Genomic DNA, 18,267 nt, shown 5'->3' with positions numbered 1-18,267 from the left:
TGTCATGGGTTGCTGGGCAGTGTGGCTCAAAGGGCCAGAATGGCCTATTCTGTGCTGCAACACTAAATAAAAAACAAACAGAGGGCAACAAGCCAAGGGAAATGTTGCAGGAGCTGACATTAACTTTATGGGATAGAACTTTTCTTCCTGCATTGTACGTGTGGAAGAAAAATTTTTTTAAAAATTAAATTTTGTTGACGAGTTTGACTAGCTAAGTATTGCTCAAGATGTGGGTCATGAGTGACAGAATAAGATGCAGACAATGCCTTGCTTGTGCGAGCCAACAATAGGTCATCCCAATAATGAGGTATGATTAACCTTTGTCCGGCTAATAGGGGAACTGACTGCAGATGTACAGCTCTTTCTTTTTTTGCGGGAACATTTGTGAACTGCCAGATACCTCACCGGTGCTTCTTAAAATGACTGACTAGGTATGTTCAGCTGCTGGCTATTGCCCAAAATTCACTGTGTAAACTTAAGATGTAACCTGACATCGGTGGAGTCGCAAGGCAACGGCTCCCCCGTGATCACATATTAAAGAGTTAACCGTATACCGAGGCCTGTGTCTGTTTCTGTTTGGTAAATTCTCTTACACTAAAATACGGTGAAACAAAGCAGAAACTCTGACAGTAATCTGGCAACGATCCCTGTGATACGGAATTCCGCATAGGCCCACCCGTGAGTCTTGCTTGAAAGGGTATACGCCAAGTCCGGACGGAGGTGCCAGAGCTGTCCCACGCCGGCCAGTGACCACCCCCGACTGAGTTCAAGCAGAGAGACAAGATGGGGAACAGAAGAAAGGACACCAAGGGCTCCGGGAGAGTCAATTTAGACTAAATGTAAGAGAAGAGACCTCGGTGTATGGTAAATGGTTTTCCAACCAGAGGGGAAAAGGTATCGTAAATATTGCCTGTAAAGAACACCAAATTTTGTATAGTTGCTAACAGATTGCTTTAACAGTAACTGAAGGAAGAAAGTGGGTAATAACAATGGTAATTTTCAATACAACACTCAAGGAAAAAAAAACCCAGCGTGAATCATCTCTCCAGTCAAGGCCTGCTAGCCTGCTGACAAAGATGCCGATGAAATACGTTATGCTTTATAAAGCCGTGGTAAATAATCAAATTGCAACCGTGGTAAATAATCAAATGCCTTTATCAAAAAATGTTTAAGACATTAAAATGGATCGACTTTGAGGCTGCATCTGGCTCTACAGAACTGTCTGTGCAACTTCAGGCAAGAGGAATCCCTTCCATCTGTAAATTGGTCACTTGGTTCAGTATAAAAGGCAGCTCACTGCAAATATATAAAGCTTTGGTATGAAAGCAATCTTGGGTACAGATCTGGACCCAATAGCCAAGGGAAGATACACTTCTGATGGAAGGAATGTAACCAAGGTTCACCAGAATGATTCTTGGATGGGGGCATGCTGGTGTTGTGGGAGTAGACATTAAGCAGAATGGGCCTGTACTCTGGAATTTAGGCATTAACGAGACGTGATGTCACAGGGAACATGAAGTGCAACAGGGACGATGCTTTCCAAAGGCAGGATGCCTAGAAAAGAAAGGATTACATTCTCAGTAGAAAGCAGGGTGGCTATGCACCTCTTGGTTAATGATATAGGTCCATGGCACGAAAGAGCTTGGGAACTCTTGGTATGAGGCAACCACCTACAGGAGAGATGACAAAATATTTTATCACCCCGAGACTAATTACTCTTTGAAATTTTCTGCCCTACAGTTTCGTGTCTGACTGGTCAGTCTCTGCATATATTCAAGATGCTGATAATCTTTCGGACATTAGAGATTCAAAGGAAGTGGGGCTCATGAACAAAGACACCGCCGAGTTAAAAAAACAGACACATCTGTATTGAACTTACAGGAGTGTGATAGGCTGAATGGCCTAATCCTGCTTCTATTTCTTTCATTTGATTAGATCACTGCTACATTGTCCATTTTCATCTACTTTTTGAAAAGAATTTTGAGCTTTTCGTGCCCTGCCATTAAAATTAGGCTGAAATGGAGGTAAATGTAAAAATCACCTTTAAAACTTACACTTGGGACTTCAGGTGGTTTTGTTTTAACTGTGCCTTATTAAATGACCACTGCTGATTTCAGGCCTTCTTCCAGATACAATTCTCACAATGGAGCATAACAGAACAAACTTATCACCTCTACAAGCAGCCATTTTATTGATCACATGGCCTGCATGTCATGTGATCTCACCATTTGTGATTGGCTAAGAACTTTAACCTTCAAAATATTTTAAAGACACCCTACAAGTTAACAGACCTAAGCCATAGAATTGAACTTTTTATAATATTTTCATCTGACTTATTCTTTTTAACTCCTTCCAAGAAGTTGAAGTATAGCAGCCCTCAATGCAATGAAGCAGTATTATGAAAAATGGTCTCTGAACCCAAATCCATCAAAAACTCAAGTGTGTGCATTCCACCCGAGGAATCAAGAAGCAGCTCGGAAACTCAAGATCTTCTGGTGTGGGAAGGAGCTCGAACGCCATCCAACTCCAACTTACCCGGGCGTGACACTGGATAGGACGCTCTCATTTGCCACCCACATCCAAAAACTCCGAGGGAAAGTTGGCTCTCGCAATTCTCTCTTGAAAAAATTAGCAGGCACGAAATGGGGAGCTAATGCTCACACACTTAGATCAACTGCCTTAGCACTCTACTATGCACCTGCAGAATACTGTACACCTGTGTGAGGCAGATTAGCCCATGCGAGGAAAACAGACTTGTTGCTTAACGAAGCCTGCCAAATAATCATGGGCACACTGCGCCCCACACCCACTAACATCATTTACAGACTTGCAGGCATTACTCCCCCAGAGATCCGAAGACACACTGCAACAAAAATTGAAAAAGGTAAACAGAACCCGGATCCACGGCACCCACTACATCATCATGTGCCAGTTTCCAACCGCCTAAAACCGAGGAAAAGCTTTGCTACAGTGGAGGAACTTCTGCACGGAACATCCCCCCAAACATACAGGATTGACCTCTGGCAACAAACAGAGGCCAGAACCCCACCAAACAATACAGTGCCAGACCCCACAGAAATGTTGCCAGACGGGGCACTGTTTGACAGACGGAAGAGGTGCACTGTCAACAGAGCGAGAGCGGGAGATTGTAGGACGGGAGACAATATGGTGAAGTGGGGTTTAAAGACCAGTGAATCCTGTGAGTGTGGTGAGAGGGTGCAGAACATTGAACACGTTCTGCGCAACTGCCCACTCTCACCTGATTCAGCTGACACTGACCTGTTCAACATCAACCAAACAACACTAGAGTGGCTAACTGTCTGCTGTGACAAGCTATGATGATGATCTGAGTTATTTAGGCTATCAACATTTGAACAAAAATGAGCAACTGAAAATAGCTGTAAGTCAGTAAGTGTCAAATTCCATTGATGAAAAGGTCTGATAATTCATTCTTGTAATTTATTCCAAACAAATACGTTGAAGACAAATTTACAACACAAAAACCAAGTTGCAATCTCTCGACCAGCATCATAATCAAATTTACATGGCATCCATCTCACTAATGTGTGCTACTCCAATAAAACTCCAATTTTTCAGCAATCCTGCTAATTCAGCAATTAGCTCACCGAGCTCTTTTCCCCCCGCACTCTTCTCAAATACACCGGGACCTGGTTACTCGTGAGCCTTTCAAACTCAGACTCATTCACTTTCCATTGGGCCATTTAAACTCTTCCCAGTTCACTGAAAAATTTATTTTTAAAATCATTTTATATTTAGCGATACAGCACGGAGTAGGCCCGTTCGGCCCTTCGAGCCGTGCTGTCCCAGCAACCCCCAACAAACCCGATTTAACTCGAAACTAATCACAGGACAATTCGCGATTACCAATTTAACCACTACCCGGCATGTCTTTGGACTGTGGGAGGGAAACCGATGCTCCCAGAAAAAAACCCATGCATTCCACGGGGAGGATGTACAGAGGCTCCTTTGAACTTTGAACTTTGACAGTCTTTTTCCTCCAGGGAACTGGGAGGGGGGTGTGATTTAAGGTGAGAAGGGAGAGATTTAAAAGAGTCCTAAGGAGCAACTTTCACGATACATCAACCTCACTGATGCTGGCCTACTACAATAAAAGCTATTTTTCAGAAATCCTGCTAATTCAACGTTTGCCTCACTTGGCTCTTTTTCTCCACGTTGCCCTCAAAAACACCAGGACCGGGTTAACTGTGATCCTCTTAAACTCAGGGGCATTCAGTTTCCATTTGGGTCATTTAACTCCGACTGGTTCACTGAAAAATGTATTCTACCGCAGTGCTGTGTGCCATCAAGATAAAGGAATAAGGTCCACCAGATCAGAAGCACCAATAATCCGACACCACCAAAACTGGAGGGTGCCGGATTATTGGAATTTTTCTGTACTCCCCAACAAGAATTCAGATTTATGAAAATGTTGCCAGGACTTTAGTTATAGGGAATGTTTCGACAGGCCCAGACTTTATTCTTTGGAGCACAGGAGTCTGAGGTGTGACCTTACAGAGATACATAAAATCAAGAGGGACGTAGACAGGGTGAATGCCTGTGGCCTCTTTTCTCAGGGGGCCATAGGTGTAAGGTGGGAGAGGGGTAGACATTTGAAACGGGTCTAAGGATGGCTCATACCTGGAAGCGGCTGTCAGGGAAAATGTGCAAAAACGTTTAAGCAACATTTGGATAAAGATATGAATGAGAAAGGCTTAGAGGGATGCAGGCAAATCGGACGAGCTTGTTTGGTCAATACAGACAAGTTGAGCTGGAGGATCAGAATCAGGGTTAATAGCACCAGCGTATGTCGTAAAGTTTGTTAACTTTGCAGCAGCAGTACAATGCTGGTGACAGTGGGGGTAAGCTCCCACCACCTATTACATGCTCCCAATGACATGCACCTCAAATAGTCTATGACAACCAAGCCCTGCTCCTGGCCTTCACATGTGGCTTACTAATTAGCCCGGCTGAACCGTTTCTACTGACAGAAGGGCCAAAGGCAGGTTATTGGTGCTTTTAAACCAGTCGCTTCAGGCAGATGGGGCTCGTCAGCCATGGTTGGCAGCTCATCTAAGAGAAAGAAAACTCTGCTCTCAATCCTCCGCTGCCTTGAGACTATACCCACTTATAGGGAAGGCTTCATGAGTAAACCCCAAGGGAAAAATCCGGAGCTGGAGTCCCTCAGGCAGCCCAACGCTGACTGGCAACTCCTGCAACGCTGCTGGTACCAAACTGTATCGGTCTCTACCGTTCCTTTGGGTTCATCAGATGCCTGGAGAGGGAGAGATTGCTACATGGGCAACAGCTTGTTCGCCATATCATACTGCCCAGGCTTGCGTATCTAGACAACTAGGATGGAACACCTATGGTCTATCCTGATTGTAAATGACAATATATAATAAATTGTTAAATTAAATAAGTAGGCAAAAATAGAAATAAAAAAGTAGTGAGGTAGTGTTCATGGGTACAATGTTCATTCTTAAAAAGGATGGCAGAGGGGAAGAAGCTGCTCATGAATCGTTGACTGTGTGCCTTCAGACTCCTGTACCTCCTCCCTGATGGTAGCAATGAGAAGAGGACTTGTCCTCACTGATGGGGATCTTTAGTGAAGGATGCTACCTTCAAAGATCTGCTTCTTTGCTGCATTGCTCTACAATGTGTAACAACTAAGAAAGTGTACGAGTCTGAATTAGGGCACAAGCAACCATGGAAAATAAAGTAGACTATTTTCATCCAACGTCTCCCAGAAAATTTCCTTACGAGCAAGAAAAATTACGAAAGCTGAGCTGTGCACCTGTTAAAAGCTTTCTAATCAATACATGACTGCTGGAATAAAGATTGAACATCAAAGTTCTTCTCCAAAGAAGTTATGGAGATTTCAAGCTAGTTCTACAGACCCATAAAGTTGTCCCACATTTTACACCAGCAATTAACAAGGCTACAAGAATAGATATTGACACATCAACACATCTGTAATTACTTACATCCGAGACTAGATGAAAGATTAATTTTTAACACTGTTACAGACAATGGAGTCTTCATAATGTTGACCACAGAACACAAAACTCTCCTTCCAATAGAAACCTACTGCAATAATTATTGGTTTATAACTATTTTGACTCTTACTAAACTGGGAAAAATATGAAGAAAATGATAGAGAGGTACTTTTTAGGAACAGCTTCTTCCTCTCTGCCATCCAGTTTATCAAGTATTGCATTGTACTGTGGCCGCAAAGTTAACGAATTTCATGACATTTGCCAGTGATGTTAAACCTGATTCTTACTCTTTTTTAAAAGACAGGTCACCCAAGAAAATACAAAATCCAAAGATAAGTTCTTACACTCTGGATAGTTGAATACATTGTAAAGCCTGCATAATAACACCAATTTTGCGTAAGCTTTTCTCCTCCTCCCACTATCTTCACTGAATCTAATTAGTAAACTATGAGGGATGATTGATAAGTTCATGGCCTAAGGTAGAAGGAGTCAATTTTAGAAAACCTAGCACATTTATTTTTCAACATAGTCCCCTCCTCTATTTACACACTTAGTCCAGCGGTCATGGAGCATACGGATCTTGGCCCTCCAGAAAGCAGCCACAGCAGGGGTGATTGATAAGTTCGTGGCCTACAGTGGAAGGAGATGTGTTATACAGCTCTCGTTACACGCACGTGCAGTTCAACTCTTTGCGTGATTGTGCAGAAAGTTTGAAGTCAATAACTCATCTCCTTCTACCTTAGGCCACATACCTATCAATCACCCCTTATGTTATTAACTGATGAGTTATTAACCTCAATGCTGTGGAGGCCCGATCATTGAGGGTGTTTAAGGAGGAGATTGACAGGTATATAATTAGTCAGGGTATCAAGGGATATGGGGAAAAAGCCGGAAATTGGAACTAGATGGGTGAATCGTTTAGCTCATGGGGAAGCTGCGGAGCAGACTCGATGGGCCGAATGGCCTACTTCTGCTCCTTTGTCTTGTGATCTTGTGATCTTGTGATCTTTCTGCATAATCACTCAGAGTTGAACTGCATGTGCATGGAACGAAAGCTGTATAACTCATCTCCTTCTGCCTTAGGCCACAAACTTATCAATCACCCCCGCTGTAAGCATTTTCTGGAGGGCCAAGATCCGTATGTTCCACGACCGCTGGACTGAGTGTGTACATGTAGGAAGGGACTATGTTGAAAAATAAATGTGCTAGGTTTTCTAAAATTGACTCCTTCTATCTTAGGCCACAAACTTATCAATCATCCCTCGTACCTCTTCATTACGTAAACCACTTCAGATGATTTAGAGTAACATATCCAAAAATAACTATAAGATGAATTACTGGAGAATAGTCTCCTGTTTCACATAGAATAACAGACTTTCAAAGTAGCAGTAGCAATGACAATTGAACTGAGTTAACTGTTTAAATCAAGACATTCACAATAACACTCAGTAAAGTTTAAGAAACAAGTTGCTGATGATAAATACTCAAGGTTCTTTCTTGGGGTGTTCCTGTCCCCTTCACGTGCCGAGGTTGAGCAAGTCGATTGGTACAGCAAATTAAAAAGTCCCTGAAATTTAATAAAAGCTTGTGCCTTTGATTCAGAAGTGCCTTTGACAAACTGTATTCGGGCAACCTACATGACAGTAAACAATGAGTTAACGGCCCAAGTTTCGCTTCCCTTTGGCCTTGTTCACAACCTTGAGAGGGTCAGAGGCAGGACTGGGCCTGTACCAAGGGGACAGGGAGGACATTGCAGCTGCCTGATTGCATGAATCATCTGTAGCTTTGTGACAAAACGGATGAGTTTCTGTCCTGGCTGCTTGAGGTGTGAGTGAAGACAGTGGGGGGGAAGAGAGTGAAAGCAGCGATTAGCCATGGAAAATGGAAAGTTAATTTTATTTCTTTATTCCACAATGGTGTTATAATCACGGAAGTTGTTGTGGAGAATGAAGTGTGTGTCATACCTGAGTCAGACCTGTTAAGATTGTAAGAAAGATAAAGATGCAAGAGCAGTTTATTCATTTTCAAACTTATTTTGCTATTCAATTTACACTTTATCTGGTTATCTTAAAGCAGTAAACACCCTGAGTATGTAATGAGGTCTTCTGGCCTGTGCGGGGTGCTGGAGAGCATTGGGCTTTTAGAGTACCTGAAATGGTTAATTGGTGTTTAAAGGCAGTCTTTAATCGTTCAAAGAGTCACTTGCTCTTTGTGATGCGGTCTCCTAGAGCCTTCTGTTTCAGCTTGTTAAGTTTATTTTAACAGATTCCCTGTTACTTGTATTATTTAAGCAAATACGTGAGTAGCGCTAATCGTGGGGTCTTCCTGTCATGATGTGTGCTGGCAATATCGGAACCCAAGTGTAGAGACTACAGCGAGAGTTTATTCATAATTCCAAAAGAACATCGGTGGCTCAGCCGAGTGACACTACAAGAAGTAACATTCTCAAAACTCGGACCCCGCAATTAGTGCTAATCAGGCATCCACTTAAATCATGCAACTAACAAGGAATCCTTAAGCCTATCAAAATAAACTTAACAAGCTTAAAGAGACCGCATTACAAAGAGTGAGTCACTCAAGCAAAACAGAAGGAACTCTTAAACGATTAATGAATTATCAAATAACAATTAACCAATTCAGATACTCTAAAAACCTTGGAGCCCAAACCTCTGCAGTGCCCCCTACAGGCCTGAGGAACTCATTACAGAGTGTTATCAAGGAAAGTCTGAGGCTTGCACACAGATATATTAGGACAGGCGAATAGAAGTCTGGGTAGATAGGCGAGCAATAAAGAGGAAAAACAGAAAATACTGGAGAAGCTCAGCAGTTTAGGCAGTATCTGTGGAAAGAGAAGCAGTTGACATTTCGGGTCTGAAGCCTTCTCCCAGAACTGAGAAAGAGCTTTAAGAGCAAAAGGGGCAAGTTTTGAGGATTGCAGACATCTGATAACTGTGGAGCTGAAAGAAGCTTCGTGGAAGGGAGTATGAGGGGTGGCAGAGTGATTAGATATAATAACAAAATTAGGAAGGCTACTGTTGTCTAATTGAATGATTGAGCAACTCAAAGAACTGAGTGGTCATCTCAAAAAACCTGTTGATATATTGAAACAACGCACACAAAATGCTGGAGGAACTCTGGCCAAAGTTTGGCAAATGGAGGCAAGCAGTAACTTGATCTAGTTAAGTGGGTCCATGTGGCTATTAATGTATTCCTTTAATAATTGGTAGAAAGTGAATAAACCCAACACTACCCAGTATGCTGGCACTGTTTTTTCACTGGCTTTTTTGCACATAGAAATTAATTTTTAGATGTTATTACAGCAAGACACTTCCTAGACCAAGGATTTTGTGGTCCAGTTAACATGACTATTCAAACCATGATGTCACTGAGCAAACCTTTCACTCATACTCTGCATCATAATAGGTTGGTAACTTGGGTAAACCCAAGGGAGGAGGCTGTTTGGCTTAAAGAGAGATACGCTATTCAGGAGCAAAAGCAATTGACTAGAACATCCACTGAAACTAGAACAATGAAAATATTGTGGTCTGAAAGATTAGACAGAAACGTTGAGAAATTTAAAATCTTCTGTCTTACCCTCTTTATCTTGAAGCAAATATGTAAGATGACGTAACACTTTAACAGATGCAGTAACATTGATGCAAACTAGGTAGCAATTGTTCAATCAAAGGTCGAACTTTTATGCCTTTACTATCAGGGAGTGTGAGCCGTTACTGGGCCTCATTCTGGCCCCTCAACAGAATGGCAGCTCCCCTCATCAAGAGCCATACTACAACTTGTTTTTTTAAACACACTCCAGTACTTAGCATTGGCAGCCCTCTTATTCCTTCCTTGGAATAGCTTGGAGGACAGCCAAACTCATGATTGTTTACTGAAATACATGCTGTGAAGAGATTTTCTTCTAGTCATAATAGAGATTAAAAGAACTGCTTCACCTCCTGTGACTGTTCTCTCAGGGAAGTTGAAGAATGTTGTTTCCAAAGTTTAGTCCTCTATTTGTTGTGTTCTGTAACTCTGAAAGAAAAAGGTGGGAGCCCGGGATAACTCGAGTAGGCTTAGTTTCTCTTTCGCGAGGCGCCCAAATATGACGTAGTGGTATTATGACGCATGTCATTCATGTACTTCTTACACATAACTCGTAATTAATTACGTAAACAAAGATGCTTAATCAAGCAATATATTTGCAATATTACTCAAATATTATTGAAATATTAAATGCACCACTCCTCCCTGCTTAACTTTAAGCTCCAACTCAATACAGAATACATCTTGTCGATATATACAGTCTACCATATACAACTACTATATAGACATCAACAACATAGTAAATTTTAAATTGTCCCATTCAGGCCTAAAGATTGATCACTGTGGAGGATTCCTTAGTCTTGTGGGGTAATGCCTTTCCTGACAAGGGGGGGATCACTCTGTTTGGCAGGTGAGACTTGTGGCTGTGAAACAACCTCAGGTTCCACGGCCTCCTCTGTGGTGGTTGTACAAGTTGACTCTGGGACTGCAGGAGGTGGTTCTAACAACTCTGGACACCTTTCTTCTTGAACAATTGACTCCTGTCTCTTCAACTGGTTGATGTGACATCTGCAATTGACATTAGATGTAATCTCCACTGTGTTGGAGAATGGTCAAGTTCTGTCCCTAATCTTGCCAAGTACCCATTTTTGATAATCTCTGTCATCCCTCACCTGCTTGTCCAGGAGTAAAACATCGAACCTCCTTGTTTGAGGAGACCTTAATTTGTCTCAGCTGTTTGTCATGCATACTCCTTCTGAGATTGGGTTTGAGGAGATCCAAGCGTAAACACAAGGGAGGACCCAGGAACAGTATGGTTGGTGAGTCATTGGTTGTGGAGAGTGCTGCACTGTGATACGCAAGGAGGAAACTGGCGAGCTTCTCAATCAGTGTCAGTGTAGTGTGTTCTGCTGACATTGCTTGAAGTGTGTTCTTTAGACCGTGGGCAAATCTTTCCACCAAGGTGGGTGGTACGGTGCAGATGTAATATGTCTTATTCCATTCATTTTCAGGAATGTCTGAATCGGTTCAGCAACAAACTGTGGTCCATTGCCATTAACTAAGTGTTCTGGAACACCAGTCCTTGAGAAGAGGTTTCTCAGCACATCAGCAGTGTCTGAGGCTGTAGTGGAGGCTATTGGGAATACATCTGGCCATTTTATAGCTGCACTCACTACTACCAAGAAATTTGTGCCCATGAATATTCTGGCAAAATCCACATGAATCTTCTGCCAGGGCAATGCAGACCGTTCCCAGGGATGGAGAGGAACCGCTTTTGGCACCCTCTGGACATGTTAGCACCCCGAACAGTGCCTATTATAGTGATAATGCCCTTTGTGAGTGTTTATGGTGAGAAACACTTTGAACTCTACTTCCATCTCCATCTGTAGGAAGGCCTCAGCTAAGTCCACTTCGCTGAAGTGTTTTCCTCCAGAAAGGTTTGCAAAGATATTCACTATCCTGGGCAGAGGGCATTGATCTACTTTCAGTACTGGGTTGATGGTGACCTTAAAATCACCACAGATCCTTCTTGGCTATTGGGACCACTGGTGTTGCCCAAGGGCTCCACTCAAACTTGAAAGAATTCCTTCAGCCTTGATGCAGCCTAACTCACTGGCTACTTTATCACGAATGGTATAAGGAACCGGACGGGCTTTTGAGTGTGGCATTTTCATTTTAGCACTATTTTACCCTTCACATGTTTGCATTTTCCAGTGCCATCCTCAAACATTGCTGTGGCGTCATCCAGTACCTTTCTTAAATCACTCTCGGTTGACTCAATTGTAGGGAATATGACATGAAAATGGTGGATGGATCTCCAGTTGAGTTTGAGTTGTTTCAGCCAATCGTGTCTCCACAATGCTGGCCCTCCTGGTTTCGCCACATACAAGCCCAATGTAGCTTGTTGGTTGTTGTATTTCACTTTTACGAATGTCTTTTCCATAGGAGTTAGCTTTTCTCCAGTGTAAGCTCTTAGCTGGCTATCTGCAGTTTTCAGTTCAGTATCTTTGAAATGCTGTTCAAACTCATTTTGTGGAATGACTGAAACAGCTGAGCCAGTGTTCAATTCCATTTTAATTAATTTGCCGTTCACTTCTGGTGTAAGCCTTATTGCTTGCCTCTTAACAGTTTTCACATGGTAAATCCTAAGGCTACTCAGTCCAGTGTCACTTTCTTCATTATAAGATTTTTCATCAACAGCAGGCAGATTAGTGCTTTTTTTTGAAATTGCAACTTCACTTTTTAGCTTTTTCTCTTCCCTGTACAGTCCATTTAGCTTTGTCTGCTTGACATGCTCTTTGTATGTGTCCCACTTTGTTGCATTTTTTGCAAGTTTCACCTTTAAACCTGCATTGGTCTCGCTTATGTGAGCCCCTGCCACCATATAACACAATTCGTTCAGGTAGGCCAGTTTCTGTGGAATTGCTACAATTTTACTCACACTCACTTCCATTCCTGACTGCAACTCAATTGTATTTCTGTCTGCTGTTTCCATTGATACAGTGATTTCATCTGCTTTTTAAAATGCGAGCTGTGATTCAGTTAGGAGCCATTTTTCAATGCTTTCTTGTAAGATTCCACAATCTAAATGAACCCAGCACTGAACTGACAATGCTCAATCTCTTCAATTCAGCCATGTACATTGAAATTGATTCAACAATGGTTTCAGTTCTACATGTTCCCGCATTACTTTTAAGGTAATTTCAGCTGGTTTGGTTAAAGAAATCAAATTTCTAAGCAAACTCTATGCTTTTCCACCTATTAAACTCAGCAACACTGGAACTCATTTTGCATTGGCTATTTCATTTCTTCAAAATACTGTTCAATTCACTCCGTTTCCATACTCCAGTTATGTGCTGCACAATTAAATGTGTCAATCCTTCCGATGTGTTCAGCCATTTCTGCTTTTTTAAAAATTTATGATCACTGTTTATGAACACGTGAATTTTGTCCACTTCCTGGCTTTTTTATTAATTTGACCATCTCCCTCCTTTTCCAAAGAAACACGTGCTGTGCTTTTTTTAAAAACTCGAACATTTCTCTCCTTTTGTGGAGGAAAAATGTGCTATGCTTCAATAGGTAGGTCATCGTCGCGGGCTCGTTTTAAAACTTACTCGTTGCTACTGTTATGTTTCGCAGCTCCAAAAACTAATCGAAACAAAAATGTGGGAGCTCAGGATAACTCGTATACACTTAGTTTCTCTTTTGTGCGGTGCTCAAGTATGACATAGTGGTGTAGTGAAATATACCATTCATGTACCTCTTACATATATCCCATAATGAGCAATGCAAACAAAAAAAATTGCTTAGTCAAATGTTACAATGTTATTCAAATATTACTGAACTATTTAGTACACTACATGATTCAGCTTCCTACAGATCTCCCTACCAGTAGAACATGATGGTTGATTTCCAGGTGCGTCACAGGCTTGTACCTGGAGCTCTACACCTGTGATCAGAGGCAACAGCCAACCTGCCTAGTACTCCAAAACCCAGAGACTCTTTGGAACTCATTGGAGAACTGCAACCATCCACGACCAGGTGAAGACAAGCATCACTATTGCTGCCCATTGCCTCGTTCCCAGCCATTAGGAAAATACGTTTATTGGATCCAAGTGCATTAACATTTTTGACCTAACGCTTAAGGGATTATGCAACGTTAAGGCATCGTCTGTTGACTGGGAAAATTTGAGCAATGACATCACAGAGCAAGCTTTGCATCACAGTGAGAACAGATATCACAATTGGATGGTGTCGAAGAATCTACTCTTTTTTCACGGTATTTTACTGTAGTGGAATTTGTCCCATTATCAAACAAAATTAAAGACACAGAGCTCAGCATACAATTAACCAATATGTGATCATGGGGAGCCATTGCCTTACGACCCCGCCAATGTCAGGCTACATTTTAAATTTATACAGCAAATTTTGGGCATTAACCAACAGCTAAGCATACATAGTCAGTAATTTCAAGAAGCACTTGTTAAGTATCAGCCGGTGCACAAATGTTTCTGCGCGGTACACAAAATTAGAACTGCACATCCACATTCAGTTCCTCTATTAGTCAGATGGTATCGGACCAAGGTCAGCAATACCTCATTACTGGCATGATCTATTGTTAGCTAGCACAAGCAGAGCATGATCTACCTCTTATCCTGTCACCCCGGCGACCCAAATCTTGAGAAATACTTTTAGCTAGTCAAGTTCGACAACAAAATTTAACTCAACATTTAATTTTCTTCCACAGGTGGTCTCCTGAGGAAATCTCAGGCAGGACCCTGCTCAAGCAGCTACAATACAGAAGAGGGAGGTAGACCAGCAACAAGTGATCTGTTAAATTCTGAGTGATGTGGGCAGCAGGAGCTACTGAACAACTTTGCTTTGCCAAGAGATTAGATAAATGAAGTGGACTGAGTTTTGAACTGTTTGTCTCACCTGCCTGCCTGGCAGTATTTGAGAAAGAGAAAAACAATCTGTTTAACAAATAAGGAAATACTGGTCTATGTGAGCAGCAACGGTCCATGAATACATGGACAGCATGTTCAGAACAGCAGACGTGTCCGGGCATTGTGCTAAATTCAAGGTCAAGTTTAATTGTCATTCAACCACACACATGAATACAGCCAAAAGAAAGGTGTTCGTCTGGGGCCAAGGTGCAGTCACACACAGCAGACAACACATCTATCACATATAAGTCTACTTTATTGTCATTTAACTATATACATGTAATATAGAAATGTATATGATCTACAGGCATCCGTTAGTCTCATGAGACCACGGATTTGCGCCTTGGAAGGTTTCCAGGGCGCAGGCCTGGTCAAGGTTGTATGGAAGACCAGCAGTTGTCCATGCTGCAAGTCTCCCCTCTCCACGACACCGATGTTGCCCAAGGGAAGGGCATTAGGACCCATACAGCTTGGCACCGGTGTCGTCGCAGAGCAATGTGTGGTTAAGTGCCTCGCTCAAGGACACACACGCTGCCTCAGCCAAGGCTCGAACTAGCGACCTTCAAATCACTAGACGAATGCCTTAACCACTTGGCCACGTGCCAACACAATGATCTATATATTGTATATAGAAACAGGACAACGTTTCTCTGAACCAGGGAGTAAAGGACAGTAGTACACCTAACACACATAACACACAATAATTTATGAAGGTAAGAATAAAATCTACAAATGAATCACGCATTAATAACAAACTAAAGTGCATTAATTAAATATTGTAAGCTACGGAACAGGTTAAGCCGTGACACCTCGGATGCGATGCGGCAGGGAGTTCAGAAGCCTAGTGGCCTGAGGGAAGAAAATGTTCCACATCCTGACATCGGGGTCTCCTGCCTGATGGTAGAAAGTCAAAGTATAATTATGATAACAGATAAACATACAGTTACAAAAGAATTAATAATTAAAAAATAGCAACATGGTCCAAGTTCCCAGGTGTCACGGCTTGTAGATTGACAGTGCAGCATACTCTGGAGATTGAGATAACACCAGTCACTAGGCCCTGCCAAGAGAAGGGAAACGGGGAAGCTAGGCAATGCTGTTCCACATATATTGGTAACACACTGTGTTCACAGTACATTGTCTATATTAAGGGTACTCTAAAGCAGGGGTTCCCAACCTGGGGTCCACAAATCCTCGGTTAATGGGACGGGTCCATGGCATAAAAAAGATTGGGAACCTCTGCTCTAAAATTAGGAAATTATGGATAGCAGATGTAAGTTTGATATTAGCGTTTGGAGCAATCTTAACTTACCTTAACTTTTTTTAAACTTATCTTAATTGAAATGAGGAGACAAAGACTCCAGAACTGGTCCTCAGGAAATAAAGCCTGCTCACAATTTAACTTCAACCTGATACTTCGAAGGCTATTGAAACCAATCACGGAGCGAGGGGTTTTCTGAATGTGTTTTATTGAAACTATGCAGTGGAAAATGATTGATGAATATTTACAAGGGACCGCAGACACTGGGATCTGCACAATACACAACCTGCTGGAAAATTTAGCAGGTTGAGTGGCGTCAGTGGGAGGAAAGGGACTGCTGACATCCCGAGCCAAAACCCTGCATCAGAATCAGAATCAGGTTTATTATCACTGGCATGTGACGTGAAATTTGTTAACGTAGCAGCAGCAGTACAATGATACATATAGAAAAAAAATCGATTGCAGTAATTATAAATGTATACCAAATAGTTAAATTAAAAATAATGCAAAAACAGAAATAATTTTAAAAAGTGAAGTAGTGTTCGTGGGTTCAATGTCCAGTTAAGAATCAGATGACAGGGGGAAGAAGCTGTTCCTGAATCGCTGAGCATTTGCCTAATGGCAACAATGAGAGGAGGGCATGTCCTGGGTGATGAGGGTCCTTAATGATGGACGTCGCCTATCTGAGGCAACGCTCCTTGAAAGTGCCTTGGATACTACAGGGGCTAGTCCCTATGACTTTACAACTTTATGTAGCTTCTTTCAGTCCTGTCCAAGAGTTTGCAGATCCTTAATATATGAAGATATCACTGATATCTTTATTGTGAGGTAGCATTCAGGGCTTCATTGTCCATTCAGTAATCTGATGCCGGAGGGGATGGAGTCGTTCCTGAAAAATTGAGTGTGCACCTTTAGGCTCCTCTACCTCCTCCTTGATGGTAGCAATGAGAAGAGGGCATGTCCTGGGTGGTGTGGGGGGGTGGTCTTTAATGACTTCAATTTAGTCACACGATTATGGTAAGGCAACCCCTGCAAAAAAAAAGCCACACCAGCTTTTACCCTGTGAAGTACTCCAAGCTCACACATATTATGCAGTGCTTTTCACACCATGCATGTTGCTTTGCAAATCCAGACTTTGCGGTTTCAAAGTTCAAAGTCGTATTGCCACAGGCTATGTCTGCCTGCCCCAGGTTTGGCAAGTTCTGCACTGTTTGTGTGCTGAGCTACAGGCAATGGCCTCCCTTCAGGGATGGGTACCCCGGGGACGTTGCTGAGGGGAGATCAGCCCGGTTCTCCGTTAATGTTGTTGCCCCCCCCCCCACCCCAGCGGTTTCTGGTCTGTGCTAGTGTTCTTGGTCTCCTGCAGTGGGGATGCAGTGGACACGGTGTTGCGATGAATTCCCTTGCAGGTTCCTAGCTATCACACTCCTTCACATCCCTTCCATTCTGTCGGTTCCTTTGCCTGCAACATCATCATCGGCTGGTGAGACGCTCAACAGCTTCTTCACCTCCGCCTTCAGGCTTCTGAAATGTCAGTGAACCCACGGACACCATCTCACTGGTTTTGCTCTCATTTTGCACTACTTGCTGAATTTATATAACAACAGTTCCGAATTGTCTTACTGTTCATTTCTCGACAACTATCAGTGACAAAAATCACTGCTTTTTGAACACAAACACACACGGGTGGTCGTAAACGCAAAATAATCTGCAGATGCCGGGATCAAAGCAACACTCACAACACACTGGAGGAACTCAGCAGGTCGGGCAGCATCCGTGAAAACGAACAGTCAACGTTTCGGGCCGGAACCCTTCGACAGGACTCAAACCGAAGGGTTCCGGCCCGAAACGTTGACTGTTTCCACAGATGCTGCCCGACCTGCTGAGTTCCTCCAGCGTGTTGTGAGTGACACACAGCTGGTGCTATTTAAAAACCATTCGCTCTAAGCACAGTGTAGTGTTTAACAGCCACACAGGTGCACATGATGAATGTTAGTTCGAAACTTCGACAATAGTTTCCCGTCCCAATTGAGCAGCAAAGTGGCCCAAATCAGTGGCCACCCCGATTCACTGAGTATGTGTAATGCAAACATCTAATCAATCAATCATGTGGCGAAAATTCACTGCATAAAAGCGTTTAGACATGATCTAGAGGTTTAGTTGTCATTCAGATCAAATATCAGAATGGGGAAAAAAAAGTGATCTAAGTGACATTGACCAGCGAATGATTGTTGGTGCCAGATGGGATTGTTTGGAGTATCTCAGAAACTGCTGATGTCCTGGGATTTTCACACACAGCAGGGGTTCCCAATCTGGGGTCCACGGACCTTTGCTTAATGGCATTGGTCAATGGCATAAAAAGGGTTAGGAATTCCTGGCCTAGAGTTCACAGAGAATGGTGTAAAAAATATAAAACATCCAGCGAGCAGCAGTTCTGTGGGCAAAAACGCTTTGCTAATGATTGAGGTCAGAGGAGAACGGCCAGACTGGTTCAAGCTGA

At 42.6% G+C, this 18,267-nt stretch overlaps 1 protein-coding gene across 6 annotated transcripts in view; it reads right to left on the bottom strand.

Annotated features, from left to right (window-relative positions):
• LOC134338295 (S100P-binding protein-like) overlaps positions 1-18,267 on the bottom strand; it is a 77,990-nt gene that overhangs the window by 46,481 nt on the left and 13,242 nt on the right. The window contains exon 2 of one of the 6 annotated variants that reach the window (XM_063034042.1): positions 9,971-10,049. The exons of 3 other annotated variants lie outside the window; for them this stretch is intronic. Coding sequence is in view for 1 of the 3 variants with exons in the window: in XM_063034045.1 (XP_062890115.1) it covers positions 9,612-9,671 (60 nt within the window). In the remaining 2 variants the exon portion in view is untranslated. Of the gene's footprint in view, positions 1-7,501; positions 7,615-9,611; positions 9,816-9,970; positions 10,050-18,267 lie in introns of those variants that run through there. 2 more of the 6 variants (XM_063034045.1, XM_063034041.1) reach the window with 2 other exon arrangements.

This window comes from Mobula hypostoma, chromosome 26 (assembly GCF_963921235.1).
Source record: "Mobula hypostoma chromosome 26, sMobHyp1.1, whole genome shotgun sequence".
In the NCBI taxonomy this organism is placed as follows: domain Eukaryota; kingdom Metazoa; phylum Chordata; class Chondrichthyes; order Myliobatiformes; family Myliobatidae; genus Mobula; species Mobula hypostoma.
Note: the sequence above shows the minus strand (reverse complement) of the source record. Positions and strands in the feature narration are given on the sequence as shown.